The sequence below is a fragment of the Pristis pectinata genome, chromosome 17 (genome assembly GCF_009764475.1).
Source record: "Pristis pectinata isolate sPriPec2 chromosome 17, sPriPec2.1.pri, whole genome shotgun sequence".
NCBI classification, from domain to species: domain Eukaryota; kingdom Metazoa; phylum Chordata; class Chondrichthyes; order Rhinopristiformes; family Pristidae; genus Pristis; species Pristis pectinata.
Genome location: NC_067421.1, coordinates 16,966,123 through 16,988,163, shown reverse-complemented (window position 1 = coordinate 16,988,163; position 22,041 = coordinate 16,966,123). Strand labels below are relative to the sequence as shown.

The following is a 22,041-nucleotide window of genomic DNA, read 5'->3' as shown; positions in this document are numbered from 1 at the left end:
GAACAAATACTTGTAATCTTTCCTTCTACAAACGGTACTATGCTTAGCCACTTAAGCAGAATTGTTATAGAACATCAATGAAATGAAAAACTTGCATTTCAGTTTGTTGGAAATACAGGTTTTGCTTTAATATAAGACTTGCAGAACACTTTCAATAATTTGCCTTAAGCATATTAGTTCAGCAAAATGCACATATCATTTAGCAGGCTGGCTTTAAGTATCTTAATTTAACCATCACTGATAGGATTTACTGCTATAAAGATAAATCATTCACAAGGACTGGAATTTAACTACTATCTTGCTACTATAAGGAATGGTTGAAGCAGACAGTGCAGAGATGAGCTTATTCAGTCTCCTTCTAAATGTAGGGGAAATAGAGACTTGTAATGAAATTTAGAAGAAAGATGGGAGGAGCTTTGGAGCATAAACACACATGGCATGGTTCTGTGTTCTACATGTTATGTAATCAGAGATTAAGGATAAACTTAATGGAAATGTTTACAATTTTACTCTGCAGTTATGAATTCTAAGGAAAAATTACATCTTGATGGAACAGTAAGGTACTGTTTGAATTCTTAGCTTTAACTTCATAATAAGACTAGTAAAAGTGCAGAAAATATTTGGAAGTGCCATGCAACAGTAATTATTACTCACTGCCACAGACAAGCAAAACTAAAGGCATCCCTGTAAATTTCATTGTTTTAGCTGGTATCTGTCAATATTCTAGGATGTTAATAATACAACAGGATAACACCTAAAACACTTCTGTTGGAAGGTCTGTATACTTTAATTTGCAACTTTATTGTCTGGCAGTTACTATTCTTGTACCAAATAGGCCAATAAGACATGGCATATCTGCTTTAAACCAAAATACGTGTTAAATTTGCAAATCACTTTTTAAATATATGCACTGTCTTGTTAGGAAAGAGCTTGGTTAAAAAAACAAGTTTGTATAAAATATGCAGACTAAGTTTTGGCAGGAACTTGCAAGACCAATGCCCACCTTCCAATTGATATTCGTAAGAGTAATAAAGGAAGGCAACTGTAAAATATAGATGGATTGAGTCAAATCTCAAACTTGTTGCCACACTATTACAACATTGTAGCGTTTTTCATAAGGAAATTAAAAACAACATTCAAGTGCACTTTCATGGAAGAGTTCAGACAAAATACCAATCAAAGCTAGTTTCCAAACATGAAAACTTCAAACAATATTTAATTTTACAGTATAGTTTGTCACAGTGAAAATATAAGTCACTAGGCTTCAGCCACAACCATATCACGGGCAACTTGAAATGCAGCAATAAGTGAGCTTAACTGGATTTTTTCACTGGTTCCTGATGCCAGCCTATACCTGTGAAAGTAAAGGCAAAAGTCAGCATTGTTCAGAATTACAGCCTTGAGTTTTGTTTCTTTCTTTTTAAGATGTCAAATAGTGTGTCGGAATAACAGGTATCAGGCCAGTTTGATACAAATCAACTACTCTGCCCAAATGATAGGATTGGGTAAATATTATAAACTCTTCCACTATACCAATCATTCTCCATGTGGAGATATGACCAGCAAGTGTTAGTGGGTTGTTCACAGTGGATAAGGTGTGTGAGGTAGCATACTGTTTTATCTTTAATACAGCCCTGAAATCTAATTGGAGAGTATTGCTTGTTTTACTTGTCTATTTCCAGATTTGCCTTACAAGAACAAACAAAAAACAAGTGTACACCATCCTGCCCCACTATCAATAATATCAGGCCTGATCCAAAATTTATCAAAGATTGGAATCCTCTACAAAAGTGTAAAATGAAAGATTTAATCCTCTAACAAGCTTCTCATCAACTGTCCTAAATAGGCAATTCCTTTGAGACAAGACCATCCCATCCTTCTACATTTTGTCAGAGGAAACTCTCTCTCCTCTTAAATCCTTTCAAAATCATGAGCACAATCAGCTCTTACAATCAGCAGTCCATTTAGGAGTTGATAGTTATTTTTAAAAACTGTGAAGTACAGTACTTACTATTTGCTCTTTTCATTTGTTTTAGTTCTCATCCTCTCTCCTCCGTGTGTTTTTATGCACCTGCTATCTAAGTTTGCATAGATTTTCCAGCAGAGATTGTTGAATAATTATCAGATTACCAAGTTTTTTTTCCATTTGTCATTACTCCCACATAGTTCTATTAAGTTTCTGTCATAAAAGGTGTCTAAAGATAATCTGGTTAACAACAAAAGAAAGCAGTTTCACATTTTATTATGTAATTGTAAATAAAATTTCAAAATAGGAACCTAATCTGCTGGAAACTACTGAATAAAATTCTTAAAGAGTTCACAAATTGCTATTAAAAATACTCAACTGCTGGATTTGACTATCTCATATCAGATTCTGAGGTTCTGAATAGGAAGAAAAACATTTTCAATGGTTAGAATCTGGAACAGTAGGTAATAGTGGAGGTAGATTCAATTGCTATATTCAAAGGGGAGTGAGATAAGTAACAAAGGAAGAAATACTACAGTGCCTTGAGGGAAGGGTGACAAATTAGCATTGGCTGAATGGACTCCTTCCATCAATGATCGTGATTGTTTCCTACCCCCACCATGCTTAAAACATGTATTCTACATTTTTGTATGCTATTTCATGGGATTGTCAATTTAATGAAAAAGACTTAAAAGTTACTTACTCAATATCTGCCATCTTGATCAATAGATGAATGCGAATTGAAGGTGGTAAGTCAACTGAGAAACAAGAGTATTGTACTACTGTTAATCATCCAGGAACATGATATGACAAACTGGAAGTCTCAATGTGGAGGGATAAAACAGAAATAGGTGACTGTTGGAGCAAGTCCCACTGGAAGATGTCATGATACTGATCAATGACTAGTCACATTGAAGGACTATGATCCAAAAATGAAGGAGTTCCACCATAGCAGTTTGAAAACTTGAATGGAATTAAATAGATTTGGAATTAAAAGTTAATCTCACAAATACCAACATGGAAAAAGTTGAGTGTCAAACCAAATATCATTTGGAGAATAAAATCTGCTCTCCTTACCTGGTTTAGGCTACAAGACCCTTAACTACTCTCTGAAATTATCCCACAGAGGCCTTTTCCATCCCATGAATGAATTTTTTAAAAATCAATGGATGAACAAAACAAAACAATGGAAATACACAGCAGGTCAGGAAGCATTTGTGAAAAGTTGGCCAAAGTCAGTCTGACGGTGGTGATAACTGAGGGTTTCCAGCATCTGTCATTTTTTTGATTTTCAAAATGGTTGATTATTTTCTTTAGCCCATAAGTTTACAATGTTTATCACAGCAAGAAATACATGGAGGGTATTTATTTTAAAGAGAAGAGATAATAGGGGAAATTTGGTATACTTATTAAAATTACATAAATCCACTTCTAGTTTGACTCTGCAATTGCCAAGCAACAGTGTCAGCATACATTTGGAGCACTCTTCAAAAGTGGGAATAAAAATCCCTAGACCCTTGACAATGCTGGAGGAGAAATTAGGAGAGATATCAAATGCTTGATCTAAGTTGCAAGAATCAAAAAAAGGTTTCAGAGGAAATGGAATGGTTAACCATTATCCTAGGGAAGACAGGGAAAAGCAGAAGAAAGTAATTGTGACAATAACAGAGAGAAGAAACAAGCAACAATAATGACCAAAATAGAATATTACCAATTTTTCTATTAGAATCTAACTATTGTAAAGTTTGTAAAAACATGAATTTAAGTTGTTAAACTACAATTAAGTGTTTTGAAGTGTTCAAATTTAGAAACTTTCCAATCAACAATACACACAAGTTAACCTGTACACACAATGGCATGTGGTAAAATATAGCATATTCCTGGAACAAACTGCTAATTTATAGTAAATTGACACAGGATATATGATCTAGCAAATCAAAATCTACTAAAGATAAATCAAAATATCAGAGGCACATTTTCAGAATTCGTTAAATCACACTCTCAAAAGCCACCTAGTGGTTCCTCCTACAAGAGAACATCTTGTTGTTATGGAAACAGCAATGGTCTCTAGGGAGACAAAAGCTTGAAAACATCCAGCATCACCCAGCAGATGGTGTCGGTTTTAGGACCTGGTTTCTACTAAGTATTTGACTGCACATAGCTGTAACAAAGCTATCAAAGTATACTGTTTACTAAATGCATCCTTGAGATTTCCCCAAACATCTTTTCTAATCTATTAGCAACATGAAACACCCAGCTAAAACACGACACACAAAGAATGATTCTTGCTACATCCTCTTTACAATCAACCGTAATTTAAGTGCCTTATACTATTGTTATATCATAATTTAAGCAGTGTTTTGCATTTTACTGTGGCACATTTATGTTGCTGGTGTAATGTCAGAAAATGTCAGATCTGATCTTTATACATAGAATGGCATCCCTCAAGATGCACGTGAATGGGGCTCCTTATAATCCCATCTTATTAATGATAAGATATTAATTTCAAAATTAACACTGTGGTTGAGGTGAAGTGCCAGGATTCAGGGAGAAGAAAGTTCAAGTTGAGGTTAATCCCCTAAAAAGAAAAATTTACTTAAAACATGACAAGTCTTAAATCTGCTCACTGCCCTAAACTAGGGGACCACCCATCCCTTTTTGTTCAAGACACTTATTACCAACAAAGATCCCGTCTTAGTTCCGTGTTGAGTGACTGCTGATGCTGCACTACCTTTGCCTGCCTTCTAAACGGTTTTATGCGGCCCTGGGTCTGGCAGGGTTTCTACAGTGACATATGAAAAAGGGAGGGGGGTGGGGGAAGCAGAAGCTGGAAAAAGAGAAAAGGGAGGGGGAACATAGGCCATACTCTCAACAGACTATCAGGGAAATCCATTCATACTTTAACTTCATTAGGGGGCACTGACTGCTCTTCACAAAAGCAGATGTCACTTGGTTTATACACAACTCAAATCTTATTTGGGCAACACTGCCTGAAACTATTAAGGCCACCATGGTCCTTAACTTTTTACGTCTTCCAGCTTTCAGAAGGTGACCCAAGCAACAATACACAATTTGCAGTCCACTACTAATTCAGTAAAGTATCCACATGCTGCTTAAAACCCACCTCTTTAACCAATCTTTTTGTTATTGCCCCAATATCTCAAGTGGTTTTCTGTCTGCATTTTAACCTTTGAAAAACACAAGTAAATATTGCTACTTCGAAAGTACAACTGGACTTTGATGTTGATGTGAGAACGCCATTTGGAAAGGAGAAATATACAGTGACTTCAGTGGGGTGACTGAGGGGTATGGATTTGTGGGAGAGAGGGCGCAGTCACCTAGAATTATAAAATTTGTCCTTTACTAAATTCGAGCCCAGTCTTGAAAGGGGTTGATGTGCCCTGTGAGATGCACTTTGAACTCTGAGCCCACTGCAATTTGAGCAGCTTCTCCGTTTGATTCAAGTTAGTCTATGCTAGCAATTTTGACGTGCAAGCCAACAGCCAATGTACTCTGATTTACGAGGGTCAAAAAGAACTGTGCAGTGAGGTCAACTCTGATTGGCTGATATTACTAATGGGATGTGAGCTCTGGCAAAGGGTAACAAAAACTTTGCAGCATGTGGCAGTATGGGGAATGAAAACTGTAGCAGAGTACCACAGGGGACAGTAGCTGGGGGAAAGAGGGAATGAGGCAGCAGAGAGGCCAGGGATCCATCAAGCATCCCACCGCAGCCTTCAACTGAGCACATCCTCTGCTCTGATTATGTGGTGCAGGACTAGGCTTGTCAGGAGATGCATCTGGAAACTTTACTAGTGCCCAAATGGCAGGGCTGTTCATCAACTGGGCATATGCAATGCAAAAATCTGCTCCTAGCATCCCCGTCTCCCCCCCACTTTAAGAAAGCAGTCATTAGACCTTTCACTTAAGAGCCAGATCTACCTTGGACAGCAAGACCTCCTGCACCATAAAGCCAACTGGGAGGGTGAGATCAAAAGCCCCACCCACTTCATTGTCAAGGGCACTCCCTTGGCATGTGTTCCATTTTATCATTTTGAAAAGGTGGTTACTCCACCCATAGCAGGTAACCCATTGTTGTGAAACTGATGAATTGATCACATAGTTGCAGAAACAAAACCTAAAGACATCTTCAGGTGTTTCTGGCAGAGATATTTGAGGGACAGAGCACAAAACAATTTTCAATTTCCCACTGAAACGAAACCTGCATTTCTCCCTCGTCCTATCCCTTCCCACCCACCGCCTCTACCCGAGGAAAATGAAATCTTGATATTAGCCATAGATTAAGATGTGGGATTTATCACCGCACTATTAAAATCTGGTGTAAATATCCAAGTTTGGAATAAATATCGTACAATTGTTCTACACAACTTTTACTAAACATGATTGATGGTGGAGGCTTTTTTCTAATATTTGAGCTCAATATTATGACCTTTTCAAAATGTTTACTTATTTACATAATATCACTAATCTGCTTATTTCCCTATCATTTAAAAGCTCCATGTTGCTAGGGAAATGCTATTAATTTAAATATCTATGGTGCAAACACACTATACTAGATCATGGAATTACTTATAATATGCAGGCAATATTGTGCAGCAGATTTCCTTGTTTCTGCAGAATTGAATTGCCTGGATGTATAGTGAGCAAGGGAGAAAACTTACTTTACTGATTTGGATTTCTTAGTAACTATATTTTCTACAAATTTGGACAATCCAATAGCTCAGGTGCAGGATTAGAAATAATGGCTATTCTAGTTTTGGATGTTTAATTCCATTAGTGTATAATAAATGTGCTCACCAGATAAGTGCATACAGTATACTTATAAATAACTAAAACTAAAGTAAGTCCATGTTAGTGCTTTATAGGAAACAAAAATTGGGCTGAAAATTCCCTGGTTAATGAAAAGATAACAAACCATTGAACATCCAAATCTACATTTAAGGATAACCCTACTCGGAAGTAAATATTCATGAAGGAAGAAACTCGAAGAATTTAAGTATAGAATATAATTTCAGTGAGCTATCAGCAAAACCAACTTGTTGTCTTCTGCAATTTATATTTGAAAATCTAGAAACCTAACATCTTATGATAGCAAAATAGTTTAAGCTGCATTTCCATATAAAAATATTACATCTGTATGGTAAATCAACAGGTAACTATACCATTGATGAGAATTAGATCTCTACAGTAACAGTGTGCATTTCATAAAGCATTTTATCTATTCATGCTGTGCCAAAGAATTTCACCATCAAATTACTTGAAGCAGACACTACTGTTATAAAGGCTAAGTGGAATTTATACTATGAGAAAAATGGCAATTAATCTAGTGTTGGTCAAGACAAAAATGTTGATTAGAATGAGTACAGTAGTTTAGTGGTTACATTGGTGCACTAATAACCAAAGAACTCAAACTGAAACCTGATCACATAAATATTGATAATTTGAATTCTGCTTTATTAAAAAATTGAAAGTTGATAAAAGTGATTATGAAACTGTTAAATTCTCACAAATAACAAACTATGTCACTGCTGTCCTTGAGAGAAGGAAATCTGCCATCCTTACTTAGCAAGACTTTTTGTGGTAGCAGTAGAAGCCGCCATTGAATTGAATTAGAGATAAACAATTCATGCCAACAATATCCATATCCTGAACGTAGTACAAAGATGAAGTAAGAAAGTTCCCTGCAATGTTTGAATAGAGTCATAGCCTTCCTGAAAGGGTGATTGCAACCTCAACTTTAATATATTGTGCAAAAGATAAGATGCACTTCAGAAGTACTGGAATGAAAAGACAATTCCTGCAATCTGATTTGAATCCACAACCAGGATGAGAATGGTACCAAGTGAGCCAATTGTCATCATACCGAACAAATAGGTAGCATCATAAAATATAATTCTGAAGTAATTAGTCTTTCCCAGGAACTTACTTAATAGAACTAACATTTTATTAATTGCCTCCCTAGGAAAAGACAATGAGAGTTTTCCTGCACACTGATTAAAGTTAATCTCTGCTGCAGCTGGTGAAAGATGTGCCCTCATATTACATTGGTCTGCATACTTGATCTTTGCTTAGGTGATATAGTAAATGATACTGGGAATGGTACTAATCTACAGTTTAATAACAGCTCGCCAGAAAGACAAAACCAGATTACAAATTTCAGATGAGTCTATGAGGTGCTAACACACAAAAATCTTTTACAAAAAGGAGTTAAGAACAGATTCTTGGTAAACATACAAATTCAATATTTACAACATAATTTTTATAAAATGTAAATAAAATTGCAACATACAAGGAAGCTAATGGTTTGATTCATTAGATTTAATCATCTTACCTCTATGTACAAAAGTATGAACCTCAGTCAGAATGTCATGTAGGGCTAAACCTTTTAATGTCTTTAATTCCATTATATCTGAAGAAAAAGTTAAGGGGTTTAAATAAAATCTTAAACTAAACATCCCACTGACTCACCCATTAATAAAACAAAACTAACAACCTGGGAAACTTCTACATTCGACCATTACACATAATGAAACTTGCTAATTACATTTTTTTTCCTTGTGCATTCTGTGAAGGGCTTGTACAGAAACAGTCTATAGAGTGCACTGGGGAATGCATTAGTGTCTCAATTCTGAGAATAGTGACTGCGTATATTGGGAATACAAACATGCTAAAAGCTTTAATCACTGATAGTAAATTTGAAATATATTTTTCATATATTTTTCATTTTAATTTCTTTGCATTTGATTGTTTCTGTACATTAACTGCTTCTGTCCATCTCCAAACATATTAACTGGGCAGAAGTTCTACCTGTCTGCAATTTATTTTAAATACTATTCAAGTTTTCAGTCATCTAAAGGACTTTGATATGTGATAAATTAAAAAGATGACTTAGTAGCATGACAATGCAAATCTTCAGAAAAGGCCACAGCTGGCGTAGTGTATCGAGTTTTGCACTTGACAATAGGAAGGATAGGAATCAAATTAATTGGAATTCTACTGGGTTAGAGAAAACACAAATATGAAACAGGACAAGACTGTCGGTTGCTTCTATCCGAGAAGAAATTTAGGGATGATTTGATAGAGTTGCTTAGATTGGTACAGGGCACATAGACAGACCGTTTCTCGTGATTCAGAGGTCCACAGACACAAGACAGATACATTCAGGACAGGCAGTAGTTGACACAGACTTTTACCATCTTCATCCCATTTTTCATACTACTCGTCTCACCCTTTCCCTCCCTTACATAACCACAATCAGGTTCCCCTTGTCCTCACTTCCATTGGCTTCTATATTCAAAAGGATTCTCCCTTCTATTTCCACCACTTTCAATATAACACTATAGCAAAATCTTATTCCTCTCCTCCCTTTTCCACATTCCAGAGATTACTTCCTCTGTAACTGCCCTGTCCACCTTTTGGTCACCCACTACAAATGCTCCCCATGGTAAGACCAGGAGATGTAACATCCAAGTTTTACCACTTCCCTTCTCATCAAGCAATATCCCAAACACATGAACCCACGAACACTACTTCATTATTCCTTTCTCTTTGCACTATTTATTTTGTATTTCATAGTAATTTTATGCCCTTGCACCGTACTGCTGCCACAAAACAACAAATTTCATGATATATAAGCCAGTAATAATAAACCTGATTCCTTCCAGGTAAACCACCATTTTTTATTAACTTCCTTGAATTTGGTATCCTGTAGTCACTGGTTATGACGTGGTTTCCTCTATATTTGGTCACCCAAATGTACTTGAGCCAGTTGGTTTACATAATTTGCCAGTTCAGACTATTAATTCTCCATCTTGCTTCCACTCTATCCAGACGTGGCCTTCTGGACTATGCTGTCGACTGAGCAATTTACATGCTTCTTTTACAGTTCAACAATTTCAAATCATAATGACTACTCCCAATTTTCTGTACATTAGTATATGGTAATGGATCTGCAATTCACATTTATACTTCCTCTAGGTCGGTCTTTTACTTTTTAAACAAAATCTTGTCCCATTATCACACACTTCTTCCTTGCTCCATTTATTTTCTTGTTTAATCTTCAGTGCCAAAAACACACTTTCTGTTTTGTTTTTTCCTCTACTTCTCACTTTCTTTTCCTCTGCACTTGCTTAAAACCAAGTTAAATCTCTTAACCTTTTCTAATTGTAATGAAAAGACATTGACCTGAAATGTTAACTCTTCTTCTTGTTCAACGATAAAGGCCGCCTGATCCGTTCAGCATTTCCATTTTTTTGTTATTACCAACATGGATTGGTTGGGCTAAAGGAACTGTTTCCAGGTTTTAGTTTCCAAGTAATTCTGAGTGAAACAAAATGCACTGTATTGTGTAATCTCTTCTGGTTTCAATTAAAAGGATACTCCTATATGCAGTGGTGAAGTCTTTGTTGAGCATCCAATCAAGGATGTTTGCGATATCTGATTTTAGTGGATGGCCAGTGCAGGTGTACACTGTGTCCTCAGTCACTTTGTCATATGCCATGTTTGTGCTCTGATAATTGAGAACACAACTGGATTACTTTCAGTGTGATCAAGAAATAACCATTGCACATGTAATTCCTGTACGATGTTAAAAAAAACTCACCTGTAAAATATTCAAAGATCGTCGCATGTCACCATTGGAAAGAGTCAAAATAGCCTTCATTCCATCTGGAGTTATGTTGACTCTGTAATGATACATTCACAACTTATTTTTCTTAATTTATCATTTATTGTACCTCAAAATTTGTAGGAGCTGTTCCTTATGGGTAAAGTGTATAATAGATTATTAGTGACAGATCAGCAAGGATATACTTCCCTCGGATAGGGAGTTTTTTTTTTACACTTTTGGACCCTTGCAAGATTTTGCTGATTAATATTTTTGTGACATCCTGGAAAGGGCCTGATTGAAGTTAAAATAGATAAAATTTTCTCAAAGGAAGACGTATAGATGCTTTAAGTTTGAAACGCAAAAGGAAATGTTGGAAACACTCAGAAGGTCTGTGGAGGAGAAAAACAAAATTAATGTTTTTAATGGGTGAGTTTTCATTAGAACTGATGTCAGAATAAAATACGATGGCCATTGTTAACTAGCTTGATAAGCTCACATATGAAATGTCGTACATGGCAATTTTCTGCAAAAATGTATCTTAGAACAAAAGGAGCAGGCCATATTAGATTTGGTAAGGAGTTAAGAGTTAGCTAACAGGGTCCGGGTATATGACTATTTATCGAATAACAGCCTTAATATGTTGGAATTCATTGTAGCACTTGAAAGGCAGAAACATGAGAGAGCTAATAAATTTCTAAAATTAGACATGAACTGATTAGTATATTGGCTGAACTGTAGGGAATAGAGAGTGGCAATAATGGACAGATGCCTACACTGGAAGGTTGTGACCAGTGGAATATTCCAAGGATCAGTGTTGAGGCAGCAACTATTGATTTTAGTTAAAATGATTTAGATGCTGGGATAGAAAGTTGAATATCCATGTTCACATGCCAACACTAAGATAGACATTATTATAGGCACAGCAGATGGAAGTTTTACATTAAAAGAAGTTTGAGTGAACGGTCAAAACAATGGCAAATGAATCTCAAGGAAGACACGTGAGATTATCCATTCTGGACCTATAAAGGTCAGAACAGAGTATTTTGTAAATGATGAATCTAGAAGCAGCAAAGGTTCAAATGGACCAAGAGATCGGTTCCAGATAATTAAAACCAAATGACATTAATAACATTAAAATACATTAATTTGAAAGGCTAATGGGATGCTGGCCTTTTCTTTCCCCTTGTATCCAGTCTTCACAAATAGAAGGCCCTATAAAACCACACCAGGAATATTATGAACAGTTTTGGCTTGGCACCGCACCTTTCATGGAAGACTTACAGACCTCAGACGAAGTGCAGTGTAGATTTACTGGAATGAAACCTGTAGTCCAAAGGTTAAATTACAAAGAGAGATTACATAAACTTGAGTTTCAGAAGCTCAAGGGATATATTGATCAAAGTTTTTAATATATTAAGGAAAAACTGACAAGATTTTCTGCTGGTTAGTGAGTCTAAGACTAGGGGGAATATCTCTAGAGTCAGATCTTTCAGCAGCAAAATTAAGAAACACTTTTGAGGACAAAGGTTAGTAGAAAGTGGAAAAACTGCAATTATTGCCACATCAACTGAAATCCAAGATGGAACAGAATTTCGACAGCTAAAGATGTGCAGTGATGTGGGATACAGTTTGGAATTGAGTCAGAGATCAGCCACGAGTTTACTGAATAGTGAACCATATAACCAGAGATGAGCACACCTAACCTCAGTGGAGCCAAAAGCACAAGAGATCATTGTCAAGAGATCACATCAAGAATCATTGGTCAACATGAAACACCCAGCATGGACCTGTTAAAGAAAAATGTATCCGTCTGACCAAATGAGTTCTTAGTTAAAGTGATGAAAATAATGCAATATTGCCATTAAATGGACTTTCAAAGAGACGTTTGATGAAGTACATCCCAGCAGGCCTACTTACACATGGACAGAAATAAAACCAGAAAATGCTGGAAACACTTGGCAGATCGAGCAGCAAAACAGAGTCAATGATTCAGGCCCAAGACCCTTGGTCAGACTCAATTTTGAAGGATCTCGGATCTAAAAAGTTAACTCTGTTTCTCTTTCCACAGATCCACAGTTCCTAACCTGTCGAGTATTTCCAGCATTTCCTGGTTTTATTTCAGATTTCCAGTATCTTGAATGTTTGTTAGGATTTTATTAAAAGCACAGGAGTGGGTGGGAAAGAGTTTCAGCTTCTAGAAGCTGCACAAATTGGCATTTTGTAAAAATGTTATTTTATATAGAATTAGAATCTGCCTAGGTTAATGCACAATGCAATGTGTGAGAGCAAACTCAGAGAGAGATTACAAAATTATCTCTGCTAAAATGTCTTTTGCAAATCTCTACCAGTTAAAAGATTTAATTCACTGACTGCAAAAAAAAGGATGGAAGCAGTATTAAAAAACATTAGACAGTATATTTCATTTTATTTTTTACATCAAGAATTACTTAGAGACTTACTTTTCTTCCTGGATGACATATTCCAATCTTGGAATCATCTGTTCTGTTGTCAGTGGTCCAAAGCGGAACCTAGTACATCGAGACTGTAAAGCAGGGATGATCTTTGACAGGTAGTTACAGATCAGGCAAAACCTTGTGTTTTCCGTAAATTTCTCAATGACTGCACAACAAATAATTAATAATTTTGAGTTAAGAATTTGGTTAGCATTTTGACAGATTTCAATGTTTTGTAATTAGAAAATATTCCTAATTATACCCGAGCACAGGAGTCCCTGGGTTACGAATGATACGATCTGACCACACAAATGCTCCCAAACATTTTTAAAGCATTTTTCAAGGCAGTAATAATAATGTTTCAATGTATTCATTATTGACTGGATACAGTATATATTCCATCAGTTTAATTATGGGTAGTGTTAGGGTGATTGTTCAAAAAAAATGAAAGGATTAAAGTAAGATTGTATGTAGAGTAATACAATATGAGTTACTATAGAAAACAGACGTTTCTGACTTGCAGAGAAATTGTCCTATGGACAGTTCTCAGGAATAGAACCCTTACGTAACCCAGGGACTGCCTGTATTCACAACATTTCCTAAAAACAAATTGCCATTTCAAATGTGATTGATATTACACTAAAAAGTTCTTCTGAAGAGTCAATTTTCACATGGTTAAATGGAAATGTACCTAAATGGAAACATCACTTAAAAAAACTCTGACATTATAACAGCAGTAAACCCACTGTTCCCAACAGGGTAGGAGGGCCAAGCAAATGAAATTCTTTTGTGTCATTAAATGTCAAGCCATAAAGAGTAGAGACCAGAGAACTGGTTACTTTCCCTGCATTTTCAGCCAAAGATTGAAGTACATTATTCACTTCAGGGCATGCAATATTCTATTCAACCAGCTCTCTGCACTATCTTATAAAATGAATATATTTGGTTAATTTATTAAAATAATGATTTGTATGTCTACCACTACAGCAAACAAGCAAGACAAAAGAACAAAATAAAACTTAAGTTAACTTTTTCATTAAAGCTTAATACGTCCAGTTCTTACCTCTTCTGAGGGCATTCTGAGCATCTTGAGTCATAGCATCTGCCTCATCTAGGATAACAAGCTTAAAGCCTTTCCTGATAGAAATAATTAAACAAAAAAATTACTGAAACTTTTCGTTTGAAAAGTTTGAGAATGATAATACTCAGTTCAGTTAATAGACAAGAGCTTTAAATTATTTTAGTTTTGAACAAACAAGAGGGAATTGCTTGCCCTATTAAAAGTAAACCGTAACAAAATAATAGTGATCAACAGTTACTTGATTACAATTTGAAAACATAAATAATTATAATCAGTGAAGAAATGACCATTCCTTGTGAATATACAGAGGGGGTTTTAACATTTTATTCAAATCTGAGCTGCCAATCACAAAAGCATAGCGGTATGAAACCAGGAGAAAGTGGTCATGGGAGTTCTCAACATTGATTCATGATCCCACTAAAATTATGGCTTTAGGGATGGCACGGTAACATAGTGGTTAGTGTAACGCTATTACAGTGCCAGTATTCAGGGTTCAATTCCCACCACTGTCGGTAAGAAGCTTGTACGTTTTCCCTGTGACTGTGTGGATTTTCTCCAGGTGCTCCGGTTTCCTCCCGCATTCCAAAGACGTACGGGTTAATAGGTTACCATGGGTGTAATTGGGCGGCGTGGGCTCGTTGGCCATGCTGTATAAATAAAGTTTTAAAGTCATAGGCAAGAAAACTCCTGCTGCTTAGCAGCTCAGTTGGTGATTCAGGATTTTTCTACGTTGAATACTACATGGAAGCAAAAGATACAGAACATAATATCGATCACCAAATTGGGGACTTGGTAGTATCACCATTAACCAAAATGGCCATCCCGAGGACAAAGCTGCCAGACTGGGCCTAGAGAAAGTGATACACAAACCAACACAAGTGCAAAAGCCTACTTTTCCTTCCTTATAGGAATAGTAGGCTTTTCCACAACTATCTATGAGAATAACAGAAGAGACACCGACACCATTCTGTGGAAACAAAAGTCCCATCCTCTTGTGGAGGACATCTTCCATTGTGTGGCACTGCCATGCTAAATGGAACAGATTTAGAATAAATCTTGCAGCTTATAACTATGCACCCATGAGGTACACGAGTCCATCAGGAGCAAAAGAATTATATTTAACCACAATCTCTATTACCAGGTTCCATATAGGGGAATGCAGAAAAACATGCCAGGAGCAGCAGTGGGTGTACCCAACTACCTGATGAAGCCACAATTTAGTATCAATATATACAATAAACAGCAAAAGCAATACGCTGCAGACAGAGCTAATGGATCAAAGCTCTATAGTTCCTTCACATCAATCATGACTGGCAATAGCCAATAACAGCTAACAGATGGAGTAAGGTCTGAAAAAATAATCCCATCCTAAACAACCTCAGAGCTCATGATATGAGTGCAAAAGACAAGACTGAAGTGTCTGCAACAATTTTTAACTTTAACTGCTGGATAGTAATCCATTCTGACCTCATCACTAGATCCCCACGATTATGGAAGCCAGTCTTCTGCCAATTAGATTCACTCAACCTGATATTAAGAAACAACTGAACAAACTGGAGTTATATGCCCTAAACATTCAGCTGTGCTCCAGAACTAAACATGCTCTTGTTTAGGCTACTTCATATACAGTCAATTTTACTAGCGCTTACACTACAATTGCCCATGAATGTCCTGTCCATACAAAGTAGAAAAATCACCATCGCATATGTTTACTCCTAATTATCAAAGTAACAGAAGATGTCAGCAACAATCCTTTCAATGTATCACTTCCCCACCAATAACCTGCTTACTGTTTCAGTTTTGGTTCCACCAGCAAGACGAATAAATTAGAAGTCAATTGGAATCAGGATGAAAACACCAATGACTAGAAAATAACTGGAGCAGATACCTAAATTAGTTGGGCTTTCGCTGCAAGTCAGAGATGGAGTTTTCTATGGCAAGCAACTCACCTCCTGACTCTTCAAAGGCTTTTCTTCTATTCACAAGGCACAAGTCAAAGTGTGATAGAGAATACTCCACTTGCCTGGAATAATGTAGGTTCAACAACATTCAAGAAACTCACATTATTCAGGACAAAGCTGCCTGCTTGATTAGCATTCCATCTACCATGTCTTTCATTCCCATCGGCACCAGTGCATCATGGCTTCAATGTGCATGATCTACATGATGAAATGCAACTCAGAAACTTCTTTCAAAAACACCTCTCAAACTTGCAACCTCCACAGCTTAGGTTAAAGGCATCAAATACATGAAGATTCCACCACTTTGTTCTCCAAATCACACACCATTCAGGCCTGAAAATATATTATCACTTCAATGCCGCAAGGTCAGAATTCAGAAATTTTCTAAATAAAACCAAAATGGTAGTACTTTTTAAATCCACATGCAATAACTTAAGGCAGTGACTCGGCAACAACTTTTCAGGGGTAATTGGGAGTGGGCAATAAACAATACCATATCTCATAGGAACATAAATGACAGTTACTGACTGCTGGAGGGGCATATTAAAAATGTTTCCTTTTGGTATAAATAAAAACAGACATAAATCATCATTCTTAAATATATCATTGAATTCATTTAATAGAAAGGAAAAAGAGATTATGTTCTATAATGTTGCACAACTGCAAAGGTTCAAGAACAATTATGAGTGAACTACAACCATAAAGTCACAGATCAAGAATATAATCATTGGGCATCTGAATAATATACCAGAAGAATCTAGCTTTTAGAAGAGTTGATTGCAAAACTAAGTTCAGTCAAATTTACTTTTTTTTCATCATGTACACACTAACATATTAGGATCTTCATTATTTCACAGCGTCTCATAGTTGATGCACTACTGCTTGACAGATTTCTTCAAGAACAGAAATCAAGAAGTACTTACTTGAAAATGGTTCTGGTACTGGCAAAGTTCAATATTGGTCCACGCACTGAGTCAATACCTCGGTCATCAGAGGCATTCAGCTGAAAAAGCAAAATAATGTAACAGTCTGAAATAAACGCTATGTCTCTTGTTGGCATGAACTCTATTGACATGCAGACACATTAAAACACTCACTACCTAACCTGCCTTGATGATGGTACAATGCTAAAGATTTTGTTAATATATTAAATCTGAAAAAGGTCCTTTTTAAATATACCATTATTAACACACATTCTCTAAATTCCCATTAATATGGTTCCAACTCAACTTTAACTAAATCACTAACTTTTATTTCCAAAGGGGCAGTAAACTTGAAAGATGGAATATGAAGCTCTTGAACTTCATAAAATAGCCACTGATTGCATCATTACATACCTCAATTTTCTCAGCATGTACACTGAATCAGGTGTGACTTCTCACGTCACAATTTCAGTCACACAGGGACGTATTAAAGGCAACAATGAAAAGAGAAAATGGGGGAGATACTGAGCAGGTCAGGCAGCATTCGTGGAGAGAGAAACAAAGTTTATGTTTCAGGTGGATGAACTCTCAGCAGAGAAGTTATCAACCTGAAACATTAACTGTTTCTCCACAAATGCTGCCTGACCTGTTCAGTATCTTCACCATTTTCCGTTTTATTTCATATTTCCACCACCTTCAGTTTTTGCTTTTTCATTAAATCTGTTGGCTTAAGTACGGATTTTCCCTTAAGAATACATAATTTGCTGTGTTTTTTGATAACATAGTAAAAGTATGAATTTCCTCAGATCTAAAGTTACTATTACGCATTTCACTCTTCTTTAGGTCCTTATTTCCATTTGTATCAATATGCTTCTTGGTCATTCTTACTGCCAAGCTTTCCCAAAAGTCATAAACTGCAGTGGCACACAGATTATTTTATGTGGATTTTGTTCATCACAGAAGGATAAAAAAATTACAATTTTACATTATAAGTTTTGAAACATTTTTTCTACCACTAGAACTACTTGTTAGAATCAAAAGGCTGGAACAGAATCAGGATCTATGGTTAAACATGTGAATTTTGTTAATATAATTAAGAAGATAATGAAATTTCACACACTAGGATGAGAAAACTATGAGATGAAAAGGATAAATCTTGTTTAACATGGATTGATTTAAAATCAAATACCCTTTTAACCAAGGGCATGCTTTATTATTAAAATTTTATTTGCGTATCGAAACTTCAACTCTCCTCCCCTACCAAAATCTTTAATAATTCTTGAAGACACTAGTTTTATTTAAAAAAAACAGTGGCACCCCTCCAACATCCACCCTGAGACGCCATTTTTCATTTGCAAGTTTAGTTGGTGCATGCATGCAAGCTTTCGGATCATTAAGAGCTTTATAGTTCCTCCAAATCCTTGCATGCGTGCACCAACTAAATAAACTAAATCTGCACTGATCAGAACACTTCATCTGAAATTACACCAAGATTGTAAGCTTCAGCAGAAAACAACATCAAAGGTTTGGTTTGTTTCAATTTCAGTTAAAGATACTTGAAACTGTTTTAAGGGTTTCGGATTAATCAAGAACTGTTAACTCCTCTGACTGCTTCAGACTTCTTGGTTACTTGATTAAAATGGCAAGTAAGCAACCCGTTCCCAGGCCTCACACCCGCTCTGTTCTAATGTCATTAGAATCTGCATAGCAAAAGCAATGGAAATTCAGCCCATTAATTCTATAGTGGCTCTGAGTAGAGCAATCCCCTTCTCGTGCTCTTTCCCCATTGCCTTGTTAAACAATTCTTCCTCAAGTGCTTTTCCAATTAAAAATGTCACACTACATTTATATAGTGCCTTGGTGAGCTCACCTGGAGTACTGCATACAATTTTAGTGTCCTTGCCTAAAAAGAATGCACTTGCTTGGAGGGGCTGCAGTGAAAATTCACCAGACTGGTTGCTGGGATAGTAGATCATGTAATATGAAAAGAAATGAAGTTGGCTTCTTTAGAGTACAGAAGAATGACCTTATTGAAACACACAAAATTCCTAAAGGGCTCAACATGATGGAAACACGGAGAATATTACCCCTGGCTGAGGACTGAAGAAGTTGGGATCACAGACTCACATGTGGAGAAATTTTTTCACTGAACCATTGGAATTCTCTGCCCAAGAGGGCTGTAGAGGCTCACTCATGGATTGCAATCAAAATTTAGATCAACAGATTTTTGGATATTAGAGGTACCATGGATATGGTAGGAAAGTGGTGTTGAGGTTCAAGATAAGCCACAATCATGCTGAACGCTGAGAGGGCTTGAAGGGCCCAATGCCCTCCCCCGCTCTTATTTATGATCTTATTAATGCTATAAAAAGTGGTCCCAGCACTGATCCATGGGGAATTCTCTGTCTACTGTCTTGAATACTGCTGTCTACTGTCTTGAAAAACATGAATTAATCATCACTTTATGACTTTAAGCTCAATGTGCACTTGTAATAAATACTTCTGAATGGGAAACAACATGCTATTATTAAGGTATAAGACCTCACTACAGTACTTTAGAATTCCAAAAACTTTCATTGTTACCTCTAAAACCATTGAGTTTAATTCTTTGTCCTTATAAAGTCGTTTGGCACAAGCCAAAATAGTAGATGTTTTCCCAGTTCCTGGCGGTCCATAGAATAGTAGGTGAGGGAGCCGATCTTCATTGATAAATCGCTGAACTATAAAGAGTCCAAAGAATTTAATTTTGATTGTCCAAGCTTACATTGTTAAATACATGTTCACGTGTAAAATGTATCAGGAATTTTTGGAAAATAAACTAGTTATCATTTGTAAATATTTGATCATTTAAGGCAAACCATTTGTAGATTTTCTTGGAAAAAGTTATTACTCTAGTTTCATAAGAGAAAAAATACTGTGGTAATATTCACACCTATTGAATATAGCTTTCATATTACATAGACAATATCTAAGAAATCTTGCAAGTAGCATAAATGTAAAAGGTTTTGAAATATCCCTTGTGAAGTACCATACCCAAAATCTGAAAAAAAAAGTACTGCAGATGCTGGAAGTCAAGATCTAGGGAACAGGCAGGAAAGTGAAGTTGAGGCCAATATCAGATCAGCCATAATCTTGGTGTATGATGGAGCACTGTCAAGCCCTACTGCTACTCCTGTTTCTTACTGTAACAGAAGCACAGATCAGTGGAGAGAGCAACTGAGTCAGTGCTTCAGGCTGATGACCTTTCTTCAGAAAAGCTGAGATGAAACAAATTTTAAAATGTAAAGAAAAAGTGGGAAGGGGCAGTGACACAACCAAGGAAGCTTTTGATGGGATGGAAGGCAAATGAAATTAAATATCAAGAACAGGATGAAAGAGGTTTATATTGGCATAAATGAATAACAAAAGGAAGGTTGCGTGGAGGAGCTGTAAGTTGGAGAAGACAAATAATTGTCTGAAATTACAAGAAAAAAAACTGAAAACTGTGAGAAACGTGAAATGCAGAAGTTGTATTTGCTGATTACTTGAAGTTATTGAGTCTGGGAGGCTAGTCAGAGGATGAAGTTTTGTTCCTCAAATTTACATTGAGCTGCATTAGAACAATGTAGGAGGCTGAATACAGTGGTCATGGTAGGACCAAGATAAACTATTAAACTCACAGGCATTTGGAAACTCAGGTTCACTCTTGTCCACTCAACAGAGCACCACTAGCTTGTCTAGGAACAAATACCAGCTACAACACAGGTTAAATGCACACAAAACACTGGAAATAAAATGCTAGAGAGTAGGCTGAACAACCCTACAATCATTTGATCAGATCAAATCTTTGCTGTTCTGCCATGTGCAACTGTGAATGGTGGAGGACAATTAAACATCGAAAGGAACATTCCCATCTGCAATGGCAGCAGACCTGAAGTATTTGCAACTACAACTACCTTCAGCCAGAATTGCCGAGTGGATTCTGCTTGGGTCCCAGCTGTCACAGAAATCAAACTTCACCAATATGAGTTATTCCATGTGATAGCAAGAAATGACTGAGTACAGCAAAGGCTATAGACCCTAGAACCAGCCATACTCCAGAAGCCCTAGCATTCACCTGACACTGGAAAATTGCCCAGGTTTTGACCCATTCACAAAAACTAGAGAAGATCCAAATCCAATCAGGCTAATCAAAACTTAATCAGAAAATGAAGGAATGCTTTGATAACAATAATATCAAGTGACATCTACTTACCAATAACCTGTTAATCAACTGGGTTCTGTCAAGACTTCTTAACTCCAGACCACATTATTGCTTGGCCCAAACACAAATAGAATTAATGAACTCCCTGGGGGCAGGCGAGAACAATAGCCCAAGATGGCATTGAATGGAGTGTGCATCAAGGAGGCCAGCTAAATTTGAATTCAATGGAAATCAGGGCAAAAATTCTTCAGTTGCTGGAATCAAGCATAGCATAAATGAAGATGGTTGTTGAAAGCCAATCATTTCAGTCCTATAATTGTTTGTCAGGGTGGTACCCAAAGCACAACTGTCTTGCGTTGCTTCACTGTTGTCAATTGGAGAACTCTTTCAATCTGCAACTCAAATTAAGTAAAAGGTTCCCAGAGGTAGTAAAATCTGGATAATGCTCAGTCAGATAACTGTCCAGTCATATTCATACACATGAGTGCCAACTTGACAGAGTCTGACCAACCCCTCAAGATTTCAAATGGCACTACTATTAAAACCATCACTATCAAGATTGCATGGGGTCATCATTGATGAGAATTTTAACTGGACTGGTTGCATAATTTTTTTTGGCTCTGCACCCACATTGTGTGTTTTTGTTTGTTTCAATGTAACTTTATTTTTAAAAAATCACCCAAACAAAATGTTGTCCTCAGTGTCCTGGATCACTCCAGCCCCTGCAAGACCATCTGGTCATGGAAGTCCTCCAGTGAATCATACTCTGCAGAATAAGCAGCCTCCATTAAGTAGCTACAAGGATATGCTGGAGGTGCATATTCTACAGAAAATGATTCACTTCC

General features: G+C 36.6%; 1 protein-coding gene across 1 annotated transcript in view; it reads right to left on the bottom strand.

Annotated features, from left to right (window-relative positions):
* Positions 1–104: 104 nt before the first annotated feature.
* rfc5 (replication factor C (activator 1) 5) overlaps positions 105–22,041 on the bottom strand; it is a 34,291-nt gene continuing 12,354 nt past the window's right edge. Inside the window, exons 3-11 of the mRNA XM_052032354.1 lie at positions 19,597–19,733; positions 17,014–17,093; positions 14,112–14,185; positions 13,055–13,214; positions 10,590–10,671; positions 10,367–10,496; positions 8,319–8,396; positions 2,670–2,724; positions 105–1,354 (exon numbers count right to left, since the gene is read on the bottom strand). Coding sequence (XP_051888314.1) covers positions 1,258–1,354; positions 2,670–2,724; positions 8,319–8,396; positions 10,367–10,496; positions 10,590–10,671; positions 13,055–13,214; positions 14,112–14,185; positions 17,014–17,093; positions 19,597–19,733 — 893 coding nt within the window. The 3' untranslated portion in view covers positions 105–1,257. The remainder of the gene's footprint in view (positions 1,355–2,669; positions 2,725–8,318; positions 8,397–10,366; positions 10,497–10,589; positions 10,672–13,054; positions 13,215–14,111; positions 14,186–17,013; positions 17,094–19,596; positions 19,734–22,041) is intronic.